The sequence below is a fragment of the Camellia sinensis genome, chromosome 1 (genome assembly GCF_055761805.1).
Source record: "Camellia sinensis isolate YWXY chromosome 1, ASM5576180v1, whole genome shotgun sequence".
NCBI lineage: Eukaryota > Viridiplantae > Streptophyta > Magnoliopsida > Ericales > Theaceae > Camellia > Camellia sinensis.
In genome coordinates, this window is record NC_138961.1 from 66,233,174 (window position 1) to 66,257,023 (window position 23,850).

Here is a 23,850-nt window from a genome sequence, read left to right on the forward strand (position 1 = left end):
GGCTCGGAGCTCCGCATCCCAGATAGGAACATTGTCACCACCAAAATGCAGTGGGGGTTGGACACTGCTGGCCTCGCCTTTGGGAGCAGGTGCTTGAACCGATGGATGCAGAGCTCGAGGTGGCTAGTTCATGTCTTGAGGTGGGGGTCGTAAACCCTCCAAGTTGGAGAGATGGGCTTGTGAGAATGAATGGCTCGGAGCTGGTTCTTGGTTAAGTGGGATATCTTGTGGTGGTGGAGGAGGAACAGGGATGTCTCGTTGAAGCAAAGCATTAATCAAGGTTTGGTTTTGTTCGGCTAAACGATTAATGCTGTTGGTGAGCTCTGTGAAATACTGAGGTGGGTTGTTTGGGTTAGGATGGCCGGCTTGAGGGTTGGCAACATTGTGGTGGGAAGCCATGGATCTCGTCATGACCATCTACCTTGATGGCCGGAGAGAGTGATTGTCGAGGATGGGTCCCCGATAACAATGAGCATAACTGTTACACGGAGTAGTAGCTTCCAACAGACGGCGCCAACTGATGATACTACTAGTTTCTGGGTAACGGGTCGGGCTGATCCAGGCCTCAGATACGGTTGTTCGATCGCTGGCCCACCGAGAAACCTGCACAAGAGTTCAACGGGGAATGGGAGTCCCCCAGCGAACCCTCCGACAATCAAATTAGAGAAGAGGTACTGATGATGAATAGAGATAGGATTGTGATTGAGCCTAACCTTTTTCTTGGAAACCTCTTTATATCCTTCTTCTCTTTTCCTTCCATCTTCCTGGCCAAAAGTATACTCCAGCTTGTCTCATTCATGGTCAGGCCATTTTCTGTCCCATCATGAGGGGGTTGTTGCATTGAATGCTGTAGGGAACCTCATTAATGACTGGCGTGTGGTGCAATAACTTTACAAGATCTTTGTCTGCTTATGTGGTTGGTTCTCCTCTTTACAAGTGTTTAGATGCCATTGGTTTTTGGTGCTATGCTGGGTTTCACTAATGTTGGGCCTTAATGTTTGGATCGTGTATTGGGCTCTAAGTGGGGGTCCAATAACCTTTATGTGTCTACCTATGTCAGTAACTTTCAATCCATTCAGAAATTGGATTTGAAAAAGAGCGGAACGGATAGAATTCAAAGGAACTAATTGGAATTTATAGAAAAAAGGAAGAAAGATAGAAATTAGAGTTTAGAGATATTAGAGGTGTTCACAAAAATGGGTAGAACCGATAAATCGATCCTATTTAGTCTAAATTTTCAGTTTGGTATTGTTTTTATATTAGTTTGGTTTGGTCTAATTTTTATATTAATTTGGCTTTGCTTTCGAAAATGATAGAACCATTCAAATTAGTCTGATTTCCGATACTAAGATTTTTTTTGTTATGGTTCTAAACTGAACTATAATATATTTATTATATTTAATATGTAAAAATAAAAATATAGAAGGTACTCATAAGATTTGGACACTAATCTTGATTTTTAAATTAACAGTCTCTATGGTCATAATTTTTTGAATTTTTTACAAAATATTCTTGAAACATGCAACTGTGTAGATCAAAAGAATAATGCTATACGTACTAATTAATGTTTACACTAGTGTACTAACAGATGATGTGGCATCATTTGTATAGTTTTCGGTATTTGTAACTTGTATAATAAATGTGGTCAATAATAATATCATAACACTAGTTACTACACTAGTATGTACACTAATTGATGCATATAGCACCACTGAGATCAAAATTGCTTAAATGCCCTTCAAAAATATAAGTGGCTTCAAATAACTGACATAATTACCACATTAAATATCAAAGGATGTATCATTTATATATATATATATATATATTATCATATTACAGCAACAAACACAATCAATTTTCAATACCTGAAACTACGAAAGGAGAATTCAAGAACTGAATTAATTCACTGATTTAAAGCAAAAAACCACATTCATATACAAGAGACACACTCAATGTATTGGAAGGAATGAAACCAGAAATACATAAAAGAATCCTCAATCATGCCATTACCATCACAATGCTCTGCACTAACATCACATATCTTCTCAAAACTCTTATCACCAAGATTGTACCGTAAAATTTTACCCGATATGTGCAGCACCATAAACGAGTCCTCGTCATCTTTTTTCTCTTGTACAAGCGAAAGCATAGCGAAAGAGTAACACATTGCGTCCAACGAGGGCCTCTGCATCATCTGAGGAAACGCAGCTCCAACTGAACCAAGATCGACATGGTACTTCACAAAACAGCCAGAGTAATCTCTCTATATCTCATAAACATCGAATTGAATCCTTGGACCGTATATCTCAACAAAATGCAAATGATCGTTCGACTCCCCATAATACCTAAATGGCCTCCTTTTCCAATCCCCATGAGGAATCGGAGGCATTGGAACAGTTCTAACACGCTCATCCTCCATGTTGAAATACAATGAGTCCCCCGATGTGTTGAACCAGTTAATCGCACCATTCTAATAGACCCCGCTACGAAATTGGGAATTTCGATTAGCGGTGAAAGGTTCGGCACAAGCGCTCCAAGAGCTGGTCTCAGATGAGTAAATCTCAATTTGATAATAGAGCTTGTTCTGATCAGACTCAACCGACAAAACTAAATCAACACAATCAACACGCCAAACACAGACAACTTTGTAATGAGGTGATCTTGACGGGTCAAACACTAAATTCAAACCCTTATGGCCATCACGGGGTTAAGGAAGAGACTTGAATTGCTTGGTGGTGGGACTGAGGATATGATAGCGAAATTGATAGTCGCCTTCAAGGTTGGAATGGCTAGAACAACATAATAATCCATGGCATGAGCTCAAAATATTTTTACCTGATAGACTTGGAATCGTTGTGAGAGGTGCTAAGTAAGCATTATCATCGTCATCGCTTGGATTTTCAATGTTTTGAAGAGGGATAAAATTGAGTTCCGGGTTACGACGTCTCATGGACGAGTACAAGAATAGGCTGGGGACAAAGCTGGAGTTGGGATTCCGACAACGTGCGAAATGGGGATTGACGATGAGAGAGAGCTAGTGTTTGGATACGGACTTGAATCGCAGCAGTGATTTTACTGGTAACTTTATGAGAATTTGGGTTAAGATGTCATCATTGGCGGCAACTTTATCTATGGGGAATGAGTGCACGGACATGAGGGACTTGGGGGAGTATGTTTCAATCTTGCTTCAGCTGTGGTTTGAATTATTTTTGATCAAAATCCTTTCTCATTTTTCTTTCAACCAAGAAAAGAACTTCATTTAAGAAGCAGGAGAATACAACTACCAGCTCATTAAGAAAATATTTATAAATATATATATTACACCTGGAACAAAGGCATCCAGAAACAAAGAGGATGATAAGACCAGTACAGAACAGACGTACAACCATGAGAAATAGAAAAGAACATCAACAACTAAAACTAATGCCAGCTACAACTACGGACTGTATGTAATAAGATATCTCCTTCAGCGTAAATTTTGGATCTGGCTGCAAGGCTAGCAAGGATTTTTTAGGCCTCTGGCCAAACATCAAAATGAGGCCTATGTCCTATTAGGCCTTTAGACAATTGGGGCTTTTCGCAATAAGAAATTTTTGGAATTTTTTTTTTTGGCCATGTAATGAGTTAAGTGGTATAAAAATTGAGCAGCCATTCTGCACAAACAATACCTAAAAAAAGGTTTAAAGATCGAGCTTTATAAGAAAAATCAAACAAGAGAGGAGTGGCAAATGCAGAGAGGTCCTTGCGTCCTGTTAACTGGAAAACAAGCACTGCGAGGCTTTAAGGGATTGAGAAAGAGCCCAGTCATGTTAACCAGCTTGAAGTGAATACTCTCCGTGATGGTAAAGCAGGAGGTAAACCAAGAACCCACCAAATGCAAGCCAGAATAGGCTACTAAAATCGGACCCCCTTTCACTCCAAATAGGATCAAAATATCCCCAAATGTAATCCTCAATAGGCTACTATACTCAGACCCCCTCTTGCTGCAAATAGAATCAAAATACATAAATGTATGTCAATCCTAGAGTCAAGGAAGCTACAGGAGACTCAACAAAGATAAAAGGGTCACAAGGACAGGGAGAGGAATGAAAGAGGGAAGAAGAAGAACAGTGAGAACAAACCTGAGGTATAGAATTATGAGATTGAGAGAAAGTATTAGCTTGAAGAATAGAAAGAGGTGAACAAGAATGATGATCAAAACGTTGGATGGGGTTCCATTTGATGTTTATTCCAAAGGCGGACTGTCTTTTGTTGGAGAGAGCGTTTTTGGTCAAAGAGGTGTTTGAGGCACTGCGGAGTATGCCTGGGGATAAGGTGCCTGGGCTTGACGATTTTTCCATCGCTTTTCTCCATCACTGTTGGGGAGAGTTGAAGGAGGATGTGATGGCTATGTTTGAGCAGTTTCACTGGACGGGACAGTTTGAGAGGAGCTTGAATGCCACTTTTATTGTGTTAATTCCCAAGAAAGGTGGAGCAGAGAATATTCGGGACTTTCGACCTATTAGTCTTTTGGGTAGTGTGTATAAGTTGTTGGCCAAGGTTTTGTCGAATCGGCTCCAGGGGGTGCTAAAGGGGGTGGTGTCTGAGTTTCAGAATGCTTTTATGGATGGTAGGCAAATTTTGGATGCGGTTTTGGTAGCCAACGAATGTGTGGATTCAAGGTTACGGCAGCGAAAGGCGGGGTTAATGTGTAAATTAGATATTGAGAAGGCATGTGACAATATTAGTTGGGAGTTTCTCTTGTATATATAGGAGATGATGGGTTTTGGGGCTAGATGGAGGCAGTGGATACATTTTTGTATTTCTAGTGTGTGGATGTTTGTGTTGGTCAATGGCTGTCCAATAGGTTTTTTCCCCACATATAAGAGGCCTTCGGCAGAGTGATCCTCTTTCCCCATTGCTATTTATTCTGGTTACGGGGGCTTTGGGGCGTTTGTTGTCAAGGGCAGTTCATGGTGGTTTGTTGCAGGGTTTTGAGGTGGGTTCTGGACCATCTTCTTTGGTCGCCTCCCATCTTTTTTATGTAGATGATGCTCTTGTTTTTTGTGATGCGGACACTGGTCAGATTGGACACCGGTCAGATTGGACACCTTCGGTGTGTGTTGCTGTGTTTTGAGGCTGTGTCAGGTCTTCGGGTTAATCTCTCAAAGTCTGAATTAATTCCGGTAGGAGAAGTGGTTTGGCTTTCGGTATTGGCAGCGATTTTGGGTTGTAAGGTGGCGTCTCTGCCAGTTTCGTATCTTGGTCTTCCTTTGGGTGCTTCTTTCAAGGCCCTTGGGGTGTGGGAGAAAGTGGTAGAGCATGTGCAGCGGCGGTTGCCTCTCACTGTTTAATGTGGCTTATTTGGTTGGAGTGTAATAGGCGTGTATTCCAAGGGGTGTCTCAGTTGATTTCTCAGCTGGAGAAGCAGGTTTTTTTGGTGTTATATAATTGGGTTACGGGATCGGTTGATCCAGATGTTTTAGCTTATATTGATTTCATAGAGGATTTGATAGCTTAGCATTGTTTCATTGGGGATTTCAAATTTGTATTCTTTGCATCCTTTTGATACTTGTCTAACAAATTTACTTATTTATCAAAAAAGAATGATGATCAAAACAAATTTCATTCCTTGCAAAGGAGAATTTGATTAGCAATCTACACAATTAATCTCCTACACTAAGAAGCACAAACACTTCTAAAAAGGTGACGTATTCGTGCCAGACACCGACATTCTTTAGACACTTTCTTGATACTTGTCTGACACTCTTCAAAACGTATCCTATTTAATTTTTTTTTTTAAAGACTCAAACACTCTTTGGACGCACGTGTCTATCGCTTAAACACATGTGTACTGATTAAACACAGGTGAAATTAATTATAAGTTTGAACAAAACAACTCGAGATACAATAATAAAAAAAAACCATATAAATTTATAAGAATTAGTGTCATATTGCATTTTTTATTGGCTTTGAATGATAAATTCATATAAATAACATATAATAAATATATAAAATTATACATTCCATCCGTGTCCTCCACATGTTGTGTTCTACATTTTTTGAAAATTGGCGTGTCGGCTTGTCTATCTAGCATCCATGTTGTGTCGTGTGTCCATGCTTCTTAGCTCCTACGTATAAAAAGACACGGTGTTTGCGCCATAAATTGTTTTCTATCGATTATGACCTGTCGATTATGGCCAAATTTAATATCATTGATGTGACCGGTCGATTTTGGTCTGTCAAATCAAATCATGATCATTTTTAAAGATTTACTATGGCCATATTTTATTATCTTTATCATTATCTATTTTTATTTTATGTTATTATTATTATTGTCATCTTGTTGCTTGTGCAGGAGGCAGTTGATTGCATAATGAAGTAGGCAAGGCAGTTGGAGTTGACAATGGGTTGTTTTATCATTAAAGAACTACATTATGGAACTATCTTGAGCAGTTGTTTTGGAAGGAACCATATGGTTGTAAGCTTATAAATAGGCAGAGGAGGAAACAAAAAGGATGGCATCAATAACAACACAATAACTTAGTTTTTACTTTAGGAGTCGATTATCAAGTTAGGAGTAGTTTATTCTGTAATTTGTACTTTGTAACTCTGTGAACTTGAGTAGTTTTATTTTGAAATTACTATTTGTTTACTTTGTTTACCTCATCTCTCTTGCCGATTGTAATTTGTTCCAAAGAAGTCCTTGTACTTTAAGGCATTTGAATCAAAACACAGTCGCCTGATTGCTTTTGTTTGATTGTTCAGTTTAAATTGTTGTTCCATTCCTGTTGATAGGGAGTGAGCATAATTTTTACTGACATATGGCTACAAGTAAATTATGCACTTCATGTGATTTGTCAAGTGTCAAGCACAGATATGTGCTTAAATTTTTTTTTAACTTTTTACATTACATTACACATAGTTTAAAGGAAGGTGAAAAACCAATCCCTAAAAACTATGTCATAATTTAAGAGAGAATTTTAGTATTTGTGCTTCATAGATTGTGAATAGGCGGCAACATTTATGTTTCTTTGTTCAATTAGGTGGTTTGAGCTCATTCTAACATCTAATAGTAGTCTGCGTAAAATAAAGACATAAAATGATAAACCAAACCAAACTAAAGCCATGTGTCCCAATCAATTAGGGTCAACTATGTGAATTATTTTTTATCAATCGGTTATATACTCTACTAAATTAATTTATGATTTCTTTTACTAACATCCCTTGTCAATTTAGGTATTCCCCTCCCCCTTACATTTTCATTAACAGTGATCATATCACTCTTCATCACCATTGCATTAGAAATTATTCTCTCTCTAACTTGGAGGGGTTTTCCTTCTGTGAAACAATGTGAAAAATTCTTTTAAAATAATCATTTTTGCCTTGAGGGTAGAAAACTTAAAACCAACTAATCATACAGAGGAGTAATGTTGAATTCTGCTGTTATTTCTAAGTCACTTTAATCACAAAAGTTCAATCCCCATATTACCTAACCCAGTGTTTTAAAAAGCGCGCTTAGGCGCGCGCCTAAGCCTAAAGCGAGATGAAGCGTAGCCTTGCGCCTCAAGCATGGGCGAGGCGAGGCGACATGGGCGAGGCGCAGCTTAGGCGACGAAGCTCACGCTTTATTATAAAGCCTGAGGTGTGCGCTTCATGCACTTCAAATGTTTTTCACTTCAGCAGCCCCCATTTGTTTATTGTGTGGATACCCACATGGGATAACATCTCATTTACATCATAAAATGATACAAACGTGGGTCAACAGAGCAAAAACACAGGTTCTCTTCTCCTCTCTCTCTTCTCCTCTTCTCTCTTCTCTGGTTCACTTCTCTTTTGCTTCGACTATTCTTCTCTTCTCCTCTTCTGGTTCTGTTATACCCTGTTTTTTTTTTTCTGGTTCGATTCTTCCCTTCTCCTTTGGTTCGATTCTTCTCTTCTCCTTTGGTTCGATTCTTCTCCTCTTCTTCCTTTCGTTGTCTTCTTCTCGCTTTTGTCTCGCTCTCTCTCTGTCGCCTTCCTTCTCGCGATCGCGATCTCTCTTTCTCTCCTGTCTTGTTTGCGATCGCGATCGCGATCTCTCTCTTGTGTTCTCTCTCGCGCTAACGATCTATCTCTCTCTCTTTCTTCTATCTCTTCCTTTATCTTCTATTCATATATATATATATATAATATTATACAATATCTAATATATAACATATAATATACAATATACTTATAATATATAAAATATAATTGATTTATATATATATAATACCTATTATATAATATACAACATACTTATAATATATAAAATATAATTGATTTATATATATAATATAATAAAATACCTATTATATAATATCTAATATACTTATAGATAATATGTAAAATAAAATACATTAATTATTTAAAAATAAACACATGTATATAAAATAAAATAAAAAAATTAATTAAAACACATTATTTAAAAAATATAATAAATAAATAAAATAATATATATATTAAAAATTAATTGTTTTTTTTCTTCTTATTAAAAAAATTAATAATATACATATTAAATATTTGTTTATGTAGAAAATTGTGCTTTATTAATATTTTGCTTAACTTCTATAACTTGCGCCTCGCTTTGGTGAGGCGCGCGCCTCGCCTCGCGCCTCGGGGCTTAGGCTCCAGGTGACCTTGGCGCCTCGATGCGCCTAGGGCTTTTTAAAACACTGGCCTAACCAACCCTCCCTATTATGTCCACTACCAAAATGCTAAAAAGAACATTCCTCGAAAACTTCAAACTAATTAACAGAGGTTATCATCACATCTTTCCCCTGGGTTGGTGAAGACCTTCCCATGTAGCACTTGTGAGAGTTTGAAATTATTCAAATTTAACAGATACAACTCTTAATGAAGAATTGTAGTTGTTCCATCTTTAAACAAGATACAACCTTTGCAGAGTGGTGCCTTTTGATGAAGAGGCTCTAAGCATCTATAAATAGATGCATTGGATTCACTAACAAGAACACATACTATCTCTCTCTTCTGTCATTCAAGTTTTTATGTGTGATATATAGCCTTGCAGTATTACATCAACCAATCAGTGTTCTATCGAAAACACAAGAGGGGGAAAAAATGAAACAAACACTAAATAATGCTAGCAAAAGGATAAAGTGGTGCATTGTTCTTATAATCAAGTAATATTCAACACACATGCTTACAACTTCACAACTAAAAATGCAACATAGATATCATAAAACAGGTGACACCAAACTATTTTGAGCAGGAAACATTTTCAAACATAAGCCAGAGACTCAATGTATTCAAATGCATCGGACAATCCATCAAATATTAACAAACCCTCTTCATCATTGTGGCTTGAAGGAAGATTGAATAGCTTATTAAAACTATTGTCTTGAAAATTATAGCGTATGATCTTACCTGGTAAGTGCAGCAATAGAAATGACTCATCATCATCCTCATCCTCTTCCCGAATAAGACCAAGTATGACGAATTTATAATCACACGCGCCGTCAAGTGTGATAAAAATCATTTCAGGAAATGCATTTGTAATTGAATCAAGATCAACACGAAACTTCACTAACCATTCAGAGTAGTCTCTCTCCATCTCATACACATTGCACTGAGTAGTGGGAGGACCATAAATCTCAATGAGTTGCAAATGGTCACTAGAGCTCCCTAAATACTTTACCCTCCTCTCATCCCAACCATCCGGGACAGGAGGCACATTGGGCATTGTTACAAAACGCTCTTCCTCAATGTTCAAGTATAAAGACTCAGCATCCCTTAATAAGCCAATCCAATGAAGAGCACCATTCCAAAACACCCCATTCCTAAAATTAAGACCACTAGGAAAAGGGCTACCCAATGTCGTCCAGAGGCTGGTTTCGGACGAGTAGATCTCAAGATCAAAGTGTGCAGACAATCCATAATAACAATAAATGTACACAACTTTGTAGTGATGCGATTTGGATTGATCAAAAGCTAAATTAGTAGCACAAGGGTAACGACAATTGTTGATAAATTTGGGAACTTGGTGAATAGGTGGGTAAGGAAGAGTAGTGAATTGATTGGTAGTAGGATTATATATGCATAAATTAACGCCTTGACACAATAACAAACCGTTGCAAGAATGCAAAATTTTTGATGGGTCTTCCACAAATCTGAGCTGGGTTCTGAAGGGGGGGTTTGTGGGTATTTCAGGGTTGAGCTTGAGAGGTATGAAATCGAGCTGTCGAGCCAATTCCATCGGAAAGTTTTGCAAGAACAAGCCGGAAGGTTTGGAGATTTGGGTGGTTCGGGTTCGGCGGCGAACAAAGTGGGGGTTGGCGATGAGAAAGAGCCAGTGTTTGGCGACTATTTTGAAATGGATGAGTGATCTTATGGGTAGTTGAACTAGGATTTCATTCAAGTGGTCGTCGTCTGTTGCCACTGTTTCTGCCTCCGTTTACTTAGAGCATCTCCAACCACATCCTCTTCTCAAAAAGATAAAAATAATATTTTTTTATTTAAAAAATTAATATAGAGGAATGTACTATTCATTCAAACTCCAATCACAAACTTTTATTTTTTTCATTCAAATTTCAATTAAAAAGTAATTTTTGTTCATTAATAATATTTAATTTTAAATTTTTTGTAAAACGTATTTAATATTATACTCATTTTAAAGGTATGATTTCATACTTTTTATTGATGTCAATTTTATAAAAATTAAATTTATACATTAAAAGTTATTTTGAATATAATTAAGAAATATAGAGTGAATAGTGTTTTAGAGTCTCCTCCATTTTTTCATCATCCCTCTATATTTGGAGGATCAATTCATCCTCCTCCCAAATGGAGGAGGATATAGAGGATGGATTGGAGTTATTTTTGGGAGAGGATCCTCCATATTTGAAGATATGAAGGATGGGTTGGAGATGCTCTTAGGCCTCTCGAAGGGGCTGTGGCAGGGGCGTCAGTGCTGACGTTCAGGCCAAACATTTCTGAGGGCTAATTAAGATTGTTTGTGAATTATCTGTATCTATCTATACTATATATTAAGTAAAATGAGACTTTTAACCCTCAAGACCTGTGGGAGTTTCAATATCCCAATCTGAATTTTCTAAATTTTTTATTAAAAAAAAAAAACTCAGCATTTATTAACTTTTTTCAATCCACATGTCTGCTTTTATTGATTTGGTCAAAATCTCCTGATCAGCATTTAAAATCCCCTCATACAAATAATTATAGATACAATCCGTGCATAGTTACTGCAGTACCCTTTTCAACTTCTCTCATACACTATGGTTAGTGATAAAATTGTTAAATTATTTTTATAAAAAATCTTAAAAAACATAATTTATATATTAAAAAAATCTATAATTATCCTGTGCATAGTACGGGTGATATGCTAATATATTTTAATTAAAAAGTCATTATAAATTATTATATTATGTTTTTTAATATATATTTTTATAAAAAGTTAAAATATTATTAAAATAGTATATCTCAAACAAGGCTTTAGTGTATGGTTTTAGGACGGCCTGCTAAGTGTTGGATGAATTGTATTCAGGACTTGAGTGTGGGGTTAAATTTTGACAATTGTATTATCTGATTTAAATAAAGTGTGTTGTGGAGTCAGTGCATACATCTAAAGTTTGTCAGTCGTCTTACTCCGATTAAATCGATATTAGCTAGCTGATTCTGAAATCAACGAAGGACATGCTTGGAATTATATTATTTTTTTGTCATCTAAAAATAGATGTCTACTTTAAAAAATCAAAATTTTACATTTAAATATTGTTAAAATTATCTTTTGTACAGTAATTTCAAATATATTTAAAAATAATATTAGAAGGGCATTTTATTTTGACTTAATCCTTTAAAATTGAAATTCAAAATATAATGATTATATTTCTCTAAAAGTTTAAAATTTTCAAAAGAGACAATCAATATGGAACGGAGGGAGTAAAATTTTGAGTAAACTTTTGTTATCCCCTTCAACTATTATCACATATCACTTTACAACTAAAAATCATAACAACTAACCCTCCTTCTCCTCTTCTTCTTCTTCTTCTTCTTCTTCTTCTTCTTCTTCTTCTTCCTTTTTTTATTTTAATTTATATTTATCTATTTTTTATTTTTTTATTTTTAATTTGGACCTTTATAATTAAATTACCCTTTCATCAATTGGGTAAATTATACTTTACCTCTTTGAATTGTCACTTCATATCAGTTTACTCCTTTTTAACTATCACCTCATTTCAATTTACTCCTTTGAACTATCACCTCATATCAATTTACTCCTTTGAACTACCATCTAATATCATTTTCAATTTGGACTTTCTTTCTTTTATTTTTTCATTTTATCACTAAATTATTTTTTAGTTTTTAAAAAAAAAATGAAAAACAAACAACGAAAATGTTTCTGATTTTTTTTTTAAAATGTTCACTAAAGACAAGAATATAAAAATATACTAGTTTTTCTTTGCTTCATTTTTAAAATTTAAAATTTTTTAGTATTTTTTTCACAATTTTTTTAATTTTAACTTCATCTAAAAATTTAAATTTGGACTAAAAAATAAAAAAAAAAATTACTAAAAATAAAAAATATGAAAATTTATTAAGAGAAAATTTAAAATTATATTTTTAATTAAAAATCAAATATATTTTTTTTTTTAGTTGAGAGGTAGAGTGATATTGAGTAATAGTTTAAGCGAGTAAAGCGTAATGTACTCTGATAGTTAAAGGGGTATATTTGTCATTAAGGTCTGAATTGAAAAGAATTAATATGTGAGGAGGTTAAGTATTACAATTTTTAGTTCTAGAGGGTAAAGTGATATGAGACAATAGTTTAGGGGGGAAAATGTAATTTTTCCTAAAATTTTAGTAAATGACGCAATTGTAAATTTAGAAAATGCAAGAGCATCTTTGTACGAGCAAGAAATAATCTTCTCGTATAATCCTGTTGATCAAGTCCACGCTCCTCCAAACGTCGTCGCTTTATTCCCTGAAAACACAAACGTGAGCTAGCTGGCGGGTGTGTGCCGGATACCTCTCCGATGCCTATGTCAGCAAAATAGACAAATAGACAAAGGTTCTATGTATTCGAGAATCAAAGTTGTGTTACCTCTCCATAGGTGTTGTTATGAGCTTTTATAGGTTCTGTGTGGTACAATCCTAGTAAGACTCTTATTTCTCCATGTAGAGTCCTCTTAGGAATTACTCTCCTAAAAGATAATGCTTATCCTTCAACACCCCCCTCAATGCTTAAACCAAGCAAGATGGTCCTAGCTCGGTGGTATGTCCAAACAACTGAGCTAGCATTGCCATGGCACAATGACAATGTAACCAAGCTAACAATACTCATGTTATATTTATCCCAACGCTTTATGTGTAACATGTACCTCGGCTTCGCCTGTAAACCGTGCTAACCATAGCGTACCTGGACCGAGTTACTCAACAGTAAGGTCCTAAGTAGAAGCCAAAAATACCACGGCTCAAGATGGTTTGACCGAGCTAGCTGTCACCGCATCAATCATGGTGACCGAGCTAACCACCAAGCTCTTTCGGACCGGGCTATCTGCAAGGCTCCTCTGGACCGGACTAATTACAAGGCCCCTTTTACTCAGCCCTTCTAACTGTGGCCCACAGAATGGCCCATTACCTAGCTCGGCCCAATTTACATACAAATTATCCTCTCAATTGCCCCTTAATTCCATCTGCGCAGCATGATAGGGATTACCTGTTATCAGCCGAGCTAAAAAAGCTTTAGCCTTCCAACCGAGCTAAAAAACTTTAGCCTTCCAACGGAGCTAAATTCACACCGTGCTACTAATCTGTCCGGTCAAGACGCCTCTTCAGTCTCTAACTGAATCGATTTCTATTCCAAGGACACTTGGCAGGCTCTGATTAGCCCAATGCAGCTGTCACGCCGTCTTCGTACTCCGAATTTTTTAAATAGTCCCGCATTTTTGTCCTTCCCTCTACACAAAACAAACCCTTCGTTTTGAATCATACACTTCACTATTCATTTCCTTTTTTCTCTCTCTCTGAGCCTCCATCTCTCCTCAACCTTGTATTTGCAGAGCTCGTGTTTGCTGTTGCTACTACCTCCACCTTTAGTGCCTTCACCTTGAACTGGTAAGTGGTTTGAATCTTCTTCCTTTCTGTTGATTTCGCACCTCTTTGGCAACACAAAGTATGTTTTATTTGTATGTTTTTCAAAGCACATTCCACTTTTGCTTCCATATTTCTGGGAAAAACCACGCAATAGAACCACTTGATTTTTCGAATAATCTGAAAAATACTGTATTTGATTCAAAATCACACATCAACCGAACTAGGATACTGTTTGTATTAGATGCAAGCCTAGCCACACCCAACAACCACACTAAAACTTCGCGCCATACTTGCGGTTTCCATAGGTTAGGGACCTTTTGTTTCTTTTAACCGAGCTATCAAACCATACTAGGTTTGCGCAATACCACGCTAGAAAGCCTCAACCACCGACCGAGCTAAAACTTGGGGCTAAACCAGCTCCCTTAGTTCAAACCGAACTAAGAATGCTGCCCCCAAGGCTCAACCAGGCTAAAGTCCCTTGCTTAAACCAAGCTAAAACTGGATAGCATCCCACGTAGCCGAGCTAGGACTTCATTTATCTTGCCTATGTTTCTTGTAGCACGGTCCCACGATCTGTGCTTAACACCTTTCTTTTTCACTTTGCAGACTTAGGTAGGCCAGGCATTCCCTTGAACGCTTCAGCCGAGATACTCCATATCATCTCAACACCGAACTAACACTTGTCGATAATTTATATATAATTAATAGGAAAGTATAGGTTCTTAGTAAACTCACCAGGTGCCATGGCCGAGTTCCGAAGGGACTACCATATTCCTGATGACGTCCATCTTACCTTGGCCGATCTAGATACCATACCCTGGGGAAACCCTGGCTTCATTCCCTTCACCCTTCTTTCCATTGTAGAAACCAGACTGCGATTCCCTGTACAGCCCCTTCTCTGTGAATTCCTCAGACAAACAAACCTTGGCCCTACCCAACTTTCCACCAATTCTTACCGCATAATAAACGGCATTGCTGAGCTAAACTGCCGGGCTGGCCTTAATCTCGGTCTAGCCAAGCTCTTCCACCAATATTCCATAGGATCGGTTGAAGATGGCTGGGATTACTATTTAAGAATAAGACATCGTCGTGAAATGATAATAAAAAATACCCCGGATAAAGATGTGAATGATGATGATTTCTTCTGGGTATCTGGGAACTTTGAAGACCAACAAGCCCAGATCCCGGACGATAGAATAAATTGGAACAAGGGTGTAGCCGGTAGGATTACCTCGGCTCAATTCCATGCTTTTCTTTACTTCGGTTTTCTTATCTTGAATCGTACTAACTGTAGTCTCCTTCCTTCATGTAGATTTGAACTTTCTCAAGTCCCAGTATAGCTACCCCAACCTGAACACACTTCGCGCCGCACTCCGATATCCGAACAGGAGCTGGGCCGAGCTACTGAATTTTGAACCGACCTACCGATATAGTAGCCGTAGAAACACCAGGGTGACCGATTTCCTCTTAGAGCCATCCCCAGAACCTGATCCTTCCCTTCCACAAATCAACTTGATCCCATTGACTGCAGAGCAAGAAATGGCCAAGAAAAGAGCAGTAAGGGCCCTTCTAACCGAAACAAACCAGGTCGAGGTACCACCAGCTAGCCAACCTCAAGAGACCGTGGTAGCCCTGCCAACCGCACAACTTTCTTCATCTCGGCCAAACAAGTGCGCCCGAACTTCCACGACCGAGCTGCCCCTCCTTGATGAAGAAGACGCCGTGCTTCTACAATCCACACTACCCAGCCCATAACCGGGGCGTTCTGAACGAGCTAGCTCTTCCAAGTGGATGCCTAGGGTTACCTACGAGAACTGCGCTATCACTGACTCCGGCTCAGTGGTCGCGGAAAAAGACCATATGCTACCCTTTAATCTGGCCAAGAGCGTCTGCCTTCCAGCCGATATGGATCACCACGATCATCTTACCGAGTTGAAGGCAATTCGCTCGGCTTCCATGTCAATGGTGTTGGTAAGTTCTCTTTTTCTTTCTCCAATTTTTAACATCTTTTAGCTCGGTTCTTGCTCAATGCTGCCTTCCTCCCCTCGCAGGCCTTACAGAAGAACCACATTGCCCACAAACGCGTGCTGGAACTTCGAAAAACCACAAGGGAGGCCATGGCAGAGGCCAATGCTAAAACTACCGAGCTAAAAGAATCCCAGCAGAAGATGGCCGAGCTACAGGCCGAAGTAGCTCGGCTTACCAGCCTGGTCAATGCAGTCGAAGCCGATAAGAAGAAGGCTATGGCCGTGGTGAAAGATAAATACTTGCGCGAGATGGCCAAGCTCAAGGGAAAAAAGAACGCCGAGATAACCGAGCTAGAAAAGAAGGTTGAGGACGCAAAAGACCGCGGTTACAAGGAGGGGGAGGCCACTTACATCTAGCAATGTGAAGCTGCAAAAGATCTTTTTTTCAAGTGTGGATGGACGGCGGCTGTGGCATAGCTTGGTCATAGCCCAGAGACCGAGGTCTTCAACCCTCCTCCGTATTTCATTCCAAGCTCTATGGCGGAGTACGCTGCCGCCATTTAGCAAAATTTTCTAGAAGAGGAGGACGAAGATGCTGCTCCGGAAGACAACACCTAGCCCGGTCGTCAGTCTATCTCCCCAACTCCAGTGGTCTCCATCCCACCTTTGCTTGCTGTGTCTGACGCGGTGCCTCCAACCGAGCTGAACCAAGAGGTGCTTGCAACGACCGAGCTACCTCTGAGTGAAGATCGGGTTGTTTTGGACGTCGACCTAGACGACCTTTTCTCCCGATTATGTACTTTTCTTTTCTTTAGGTGCTAACTTTAGAAGTTTTTGTAACTGGGCTATGGCCCCATCTCTTGTACTTTGGCTTTGCATTATCAATGAAATCATCTTTTATTTTCCTCAACTGTCTGTTTGGTTTACTTCTATGATATAATCTGAATGAAGTAAATTCTCTGGCCGAGATATTTATCCCGGTCTTAACTTTGCAATCTAAATGGCCATACCTACCAACTCTTCAGCCTAGATCCTTATCTCGGCTGAAGAACAATAAGTGTTGGTTTTTCCAGCCAACCTCTGCAACCTAGATCCTTATCTCGGTTGAAGAACAATAAGTGTTGGTTTTTCCAGCCAACCTCTTCAGCCTAGATTCTTATCTCGGTTGAAGAACAATGAGTGTTGATTTTTCCAACCAACCTCTGCAGCCTAGATCCTTATCTCGGCTGAAGAACAATAAGTGTTGGTTTTTCCAACCAACCTCTTCAGCCTAGATCCTAATCTTTGCTGAAGAGAGCTCAAAGTTGGTTTTTCCTGCCAACCTAGAGTAAAGTGTTTGGTTATTCTGATCAAATGTCTTGCAGCCTGGATCCCTATCCTGGGCTTAGGAGAAGTGTTGGTTTTTCCAGCTAATCTCTAAGTTGGTTATTCCTGCCAACCTAAAGTAAAGTGTTTGGTTATTCCGACCAAGCGTCCTGCAGCCTGGATCCTTATCCTGGGCGTAGGAGAAGTGTTGGCTTTTCCAGCCAACCTCTAAGTTGGTTATTCCTGCTAACCTAGAGTAAAGTGTTCGGTTATTCCTGCTAAACGTCCTGCAGCCTGGATCCTTATCCTGGGCTTAGGAGGGGTATTGGTTTTTCCAGCCAACCTCTAAGTTGGTTATTCCTGCCAACCTAGAGTAAAGTGTTTGGTTATTCCGACCAAACGTCCTGCAGCCTGGATCCTTATCCTGGGCTTAGGAGAAGTGTTGGTTTTTCCATCCAACCTCTAAGTTGGTTATTCTTGCTAACCTAGAGTAAAGTGTTTGATTATTCCTGCCAAACGTCCTGCAGCCTGGATCCTTATCCTGGGCTTAGGAGGGGCATTGGTTTTTCCAGCCAACCTCTAAGTTGGTTATTCCTGCCAACCTAGAGTAAAGTGTTTAATTTTTCCGGCCAAACATCCTGCAGCCTAGATCCTTATCCTGGGCTTAGGAGAAGTGTTTGTTGGTTTTTCCAGCCAACCTCTTCAGCCTAGATCCTAATCCTAGCTGAAGAGAGTGCAAAGTTGGTTATTCTGGCCAACTCTGCTTTTGTTGCCTCTAGCTCACTAAAACAACTTTTACATAATAAAACAGTTATACTGAAAAGAAAACTACTTGTTTTATTGAGGAAAAGAAAAATACCAAGTATGTCTAAAAAGAAAGCTAAAAATAAAATAGTTTAAGATTGGCAGTGTTCCGTGGCCTGGGAATGGCTTTGCTGTCCTCGTCTTCCAAGTGGTATGCCCATTTTCCTATTAACCCAACCACTTTGTAAGATCCTTCCCAATTGGGCCCTAACTTGCCATCTTCGGGCACTAGGGTGTTTCCCATTACTTTGCGTAGTACCCAATCTCCAACCTCGAATTGCCTTGGATGTACGGTCTTGTTGTATTTCTTGGATAACTCCTGTTGGTATGAGGCGATGTGAACCAGTGCTTTTTCTCTTCTTTCTTCTACAAGGTCGATCTCCAATGCTATGGCTTTCCCATTTAAGTTTGGATCGAAATTTTCACTTCTGATAGTGGGGAGGCCAATTTCCAGTGGGATTACTGCCTCCATGCCGTAGGCTAAGGAGAATGGCGTTTCTCTAGTTGATCGTCGAGGTGTGGTACGGTAAGCCTATAAAACATGAGGAAGTTCTTCAGCCTACTTGCCTTTTGCTTTCTCTAACCTTTTCTTCAATCCATCTAAGACGACCTTGTTTGATGCTTCTGCCTGGCCATTTGCTTGGGGTTATAAGGCATAAAGTTGTAGAATTCTATCTTGTACTCCTTACAAAAGCCTCTAAAAATTTTGTCGTCAAACTGAGTGCCATTGTCTGATATTAGCGCCTTGGGTATGCCGAATCGAGTGATGATATTCTGCCAGACGAACTTCTTCACATCTTTCTCCTTTATTAATGCTAGTGCTTCTGCTTTCACCCACTTTGTGAAGTAGTCTGTTGCTGCAAGGAAGAACTTTCTGTTGCCGGGTGCTGTCGAAAGTGGTCCTACTGTGTCCAAGCCCCACATTGCGAAGGGCCATGGGCTAGTTAGTGGTAGAAGCTCTCTAGTCGGTTGATGTATTTGGTGTGCGAACTTCTGACATTTTCTCGCACTTCTTGGCATACTTTTTTGAATCTGGTTGCATGTAAGGCCACTAATATCCCTGTGAAATTGCTTTGTAAGCCAATGATCTCCCCCCTTGGTGGCTTCCGTATACGCCTTCGTGTATCTCGAACAAGAATGCCTCAACCTTACTGGGATGGATGCATTTCAAGTAAGGTCCTATAAAGGATTTTTTGTACAAGGCCATTGATGGGGAGAGCCAAAATCGTTGCGACTTTGCTTTGATCTTGTTGGCCTCCTTCTTCTCTTCGGGTAAAATACCGTCTTTTAGGAACACTATGATGGGATCCATCCACGAAGGGCCTAGTTCGGCGCAACGTACTTCTTCTACTTCAGGTTCTTCAATGCTTAGTCTGGGTAGGAAGTCGATCAGTAATGGATGTGGGATGGATGTATCTGTCATCGAAGCAAAACTTGCTAATTCGTCTACTCTGCTATTTTCTTCTCTGCCAATATGCTCTATCCGCACTACTTCGAACTTCATGATCTCTTTTCTGACTAACTCTTGGTACTTAGCCATCCTTTCATCCTTTGCTTCGTAGTCGCCTGAAATTTGCTTTATCACTAGCTGTGAGTCACTGTAAACCATTAGCTCGGTAGCCTTTATGTAGAGTGCGGATTTTAGTCCTGCCAGAAGCGCTTCATACTCCGCTTCGTTGTTTGATGCTGGGAAGCCAAGGTTGACTGCCTATTCCACTGCTAGGCCATCTGGTGAGATGAGGACTATGTCGAGTCTTGCATCGTGCCTATTGGACGCCTCATCCACGAAGAGTTTCCACATCTCTTCAACGAACAACTTCCAGCAAGTAGAGGGATCAGATGAAGCCTTGGGGTCCTGAGTGTTGCTAGTGTTTTCTCCAAAGTCCACCTTTACTGTTTGGCCCCCACTATCTGATTGTACCAAGTTTTTTGTTGATGAGTCTTCGCTTGGTGCAGCATGGTTTGTTTCTCCCCCCCTTTGTTTACTCTGGTTTGTCCTGGGATGTGGCTGGGTATCCTGTATTAGGGGTTGCGCTATTCCGGCGCTGCTTTCTATCCCTATTTTGGTTGTACCCGTTAAGTCAACTAGGCAGACGTGATGACTTCCTGGTGTGAATTCTGCGACAAAGTTTGCCAAAGCTTGGGCTTTTATCACGGTTCTGGGTTGAAACTTGATGTCAAACTGTCCTAACTCTACTACCCACTTCAAGATTCGCCCATAAAAGTTCGCCCTCTCAAACAAAGCTTTTAATGGAAAAGCTGCGAGGACGATTATGGTGTGGGCGTGAAAGTAGTGCGACAATTTCCTTAAGGCCATCATCAAGGCTAAGGCCAGTTTTTCTAATGGTAAGTACCTGGTTTCCGCTCCCAGCAATGTCTTGTTCACATAAAAGATGGGCAGATGTTGGATTCCTTCCGCTTGGACCAACACTGCGCTAATTGCGTGCTGTGAGACTACTAGGTACAAAAATAGTTCTTCTCTAGGTATTGGGGTCACTAGCAGCGGTGGAGTAGACATGTATTCCTTCAAACTTTCTAGGGTGCGGTCGCATTCTTCATCCCACTCAAACTTGGCCTTTAATGCTTGAAAAAATGGTCGACATCTGTCTGACAACCGACTTATGAACCGGTTTAGCGCGGCTGCCATACCGGTGAGATGCTATACTTCTTTTACTGAGTTGGGCCTCTCTAGATCCTGAATTGCTTTGATCTGAGAAAGGTCTGCCTCTATACCACGATTGGTCACCAGGAAGCCTGGGAACTTGCCTGATCCTACGCCGAACGCACACTTGGAAGCATTAAGGCGCAACTTGTTCTTCTTCAGGATCTGGAACATTTCACCTAGGTCCCTGAGATGGTCCTTTTCATCCTCGCTCTTGACCACCATGTCATCTATGTAAGCCTTCATTGTTCTGCCTAACAATGGCTCAAACATCTTAGTGATCATCCGCTGGAATGTTGTCCCTGTGTTTTTTAGGCTGAAGGGCATGACCTTGTAGCAATACAGTCCTCTTGGTGTTGTAAAGGATGTGACCTCCTGGTCTGGTTCATACATAGCGATCTGATGGTAACCTCTGTACGCATTAAGAAAGCTAAGTCGATTGTGTCATGCCGTTGGATCTGCCAGTTGGTCTATCCGTGGCAGGGGAAAACTGTCTTTTGGGCATGCCTTGTTGACTGTTTTGTAGTCCACACAGACACGCCATTTTCCATTCTTCTTTGGTACCACTACTGTGTTGGATATCCACTTAGGATAGTGCACCTCTCTGATAGCTCCTGCCTCTAGAAGGTTTCCCACTTCTTCCACCACTATCTCAGTGTGGTGGAGTGCTGATCTGAGAGTGCACTGTATGATTGGTCTTGCAGTTGGGTGGACATTCAATTGGTGACAGATGAAGTTTGGGTCAATGCCAGGCATGTGATATGGCATCCAGGCAAACACTTCGATGTTAGAGGTCAAGAATTCCATGATCTCTATTCTTTCGGTGCTGGACATAGATGAGCCAAGCAAAAAGAACTTTTCCAGGTCCTTTTCATCTATTCTTACCTGTACCAAGTCTTCCACTGCCTTCTACTCAGCGGCTTTGCCAACATTTGCAAACAATTCATTGCTCTCAGGTTCTTCTACCATCTGAACATACCCTTTGGCAGCTCGGCTTCCATTTACTGTGACGAAGCACTGCTTGGACATAATTTGGTCTCTAAAAACCTCTTCAATTACTCCGGCTTCATTAGGGAACCGCATTACTTGATGGTAGGTTGACGCTACCGATCACATGGCATGCAGCCATGTCCTCCCCAAGATTATGTTTTAAGTGGAAAGGCCTTTCAATACCCAGAATTCCACTTATTTCGTCATGCTTCCTGCTCTGACTGGGAGGATAATCTTGACGACTGGCCACTCTGGCATTGAGTTGAATCCGATCAGGGGAGATATGGCAGGTGCCAAGTCTTTGTCCTCTAGTTTCAGTTGTTTGAAGGTTTCGTAATACATTATCTCACATGAGCTCCCTTGGTCAATCAAAATTCGCTTGACGTCGTAATCCTTGACGCGGAGAGTGACGACCAGTGCATCATTGTGAGAGCAATATATCCTTGCCAAGTCTCTAACTGAAAAACACATGACGTTCGTGGCCTCTGTTTTTCCTTTTTTAATGGTAGGTTGCGCACTTAATACCTCCCTTAAGTGCTCAGCCTTCTTGATCATTCCCCTGAGCTCACATACTCGCTCAGGTTCGAATACCCCATGTATTACGTTTATCACGCCTTGAGGTGGGGCGTCGATCGGTGTTCCAACTGGGTGATCGTGGTTTTAGGGGGCTGGCTGTGTCCCTCCCTCAATGTATTGGTCCAGATGCCAGCTGCCACTAAATCTTACAGATGCTGTCTCAACGGCGTGCAATTCTCAGTGCGGTGCCCTTTTTCCTTATTGAAGGTGCACCGGAATCTTTCGTCATAGTCCTTTTGTGCCTCTCCCAATTTAGCTAGCCATCTGATGAAAGGTTCGTCACGTATCTCACTGAGAATCTGATAGATCGGTTTTTTGAACATCGTGGTAATGGCAGTGCGGACTCTTAACCACCTTTTATCTTGGTCCTCTCCATTGTTCTGCCTGTCTCGCCCGTTTTTGCTTGGACGTTCTACTGCGTTGACTTTTGCCAAAGTCTTTTTATCTGGTATTGCGGTTGTACCAGACTTTGTTTTAGCACGGGTGTCATCCTCCTCCACCCGAATGTGCTGGTGTACCCTCTCCATTAAGGCTTCCATTGTGAGGGGGGCATCATGGTAATTGAGTCCCTCAGCATGTTTCCTACTGGAAGACCTCTTTTGTATTGCGCAACGGCGAGATTCGTGGGGCAATCTCCTATCTGGTTGAAGGTCTCCCAATAACGACTGTTGTTGGATCTCAACGTCTCCTTGTCGCCCATGTCAATGGAGAGTAGCTGATCGATCTCTACTGGTGTCTTTGTGTTCGTTCTGAACCTTGTCACGAACACCTCCGCTAATTGTGCCCAGGAGGCTATGCTGCCTTCTGGTAGCCTTTTGAACGAAATTAAACCTAGGTCGCCAAGGCTTGATGGGAATAGGATGCACATCAAAGCCTCGTTTCGCCAGTATACTGCCATGACCTGGCGAAAGTGGCTTAGGTACATGTAAGGGTTTGTCTTCCCCTCGTAAGTCGTAAATTTAGGCTAGATAAAGCCTGAAGGTAAGGGTGCGTTCTTAATCGCCAGAACGAACGGCGAGCTATGTAGCCTTGCCAATGCTTTATCTGTTGGTTCGTAGGCAAGGTGCGGTAATTCATTCCTCCCTTGACGCTTCCATGCATCCGATGAGCCAACCGCTGAAGGGTTGAAACTCTGCGCGGGGCGCGTGCCCTGGCATCCTCCTTCCGTCGTGCCCTTTCTTCAAGCACAGTTCGTAAGTCGGATGATCTAGGCAACTCCATTTGCCTGGATGATGTCTGGTGCGTATGTGAGGGCCGATAGGTGCTTCCCTCAATATAAGTCCTCAATGTTCTCGTTCTCTCAGACCTGGAGTAACGAATCCTTGAAGTCCTTGATTGAGTGTCGCCTGTTTTGAGGCTCCTACTCTCTGCTTGCGATGGCATGGTATGCCTACCACGATCTTCTGAGTGGCGAGGAGGCGTATTGCTTTTGCGCCCCTCTCCTGTCGCCACCCCCTTCCCTTTTATCTGGCACGT

The 23,850-nt window shown here is 40.5% G+C and overlaps 1 protein-coding gene across 1 annotated transcript; it reads right to left on the bottom strand.

The window, feature by feature from the left end:
- Nucleotides 1–9,241: 9,241 nt before the first annotated feature.
- Nucleotides 9,242–10,216, bottom strand: LOC114319712 (F-box protein At5g07610-like). Its single transcript, XM_028266770.2, has one exon. It carries the CDS (start codon nt 10,214–10,216, stop codon nt 9,242–9,244), a length of 975 nt encoding a protein of 324 aa, XP_028122571.2.
- Between the last annotated feature and the right edge of the window lie 13,634 nt (nt 10,217–23,850).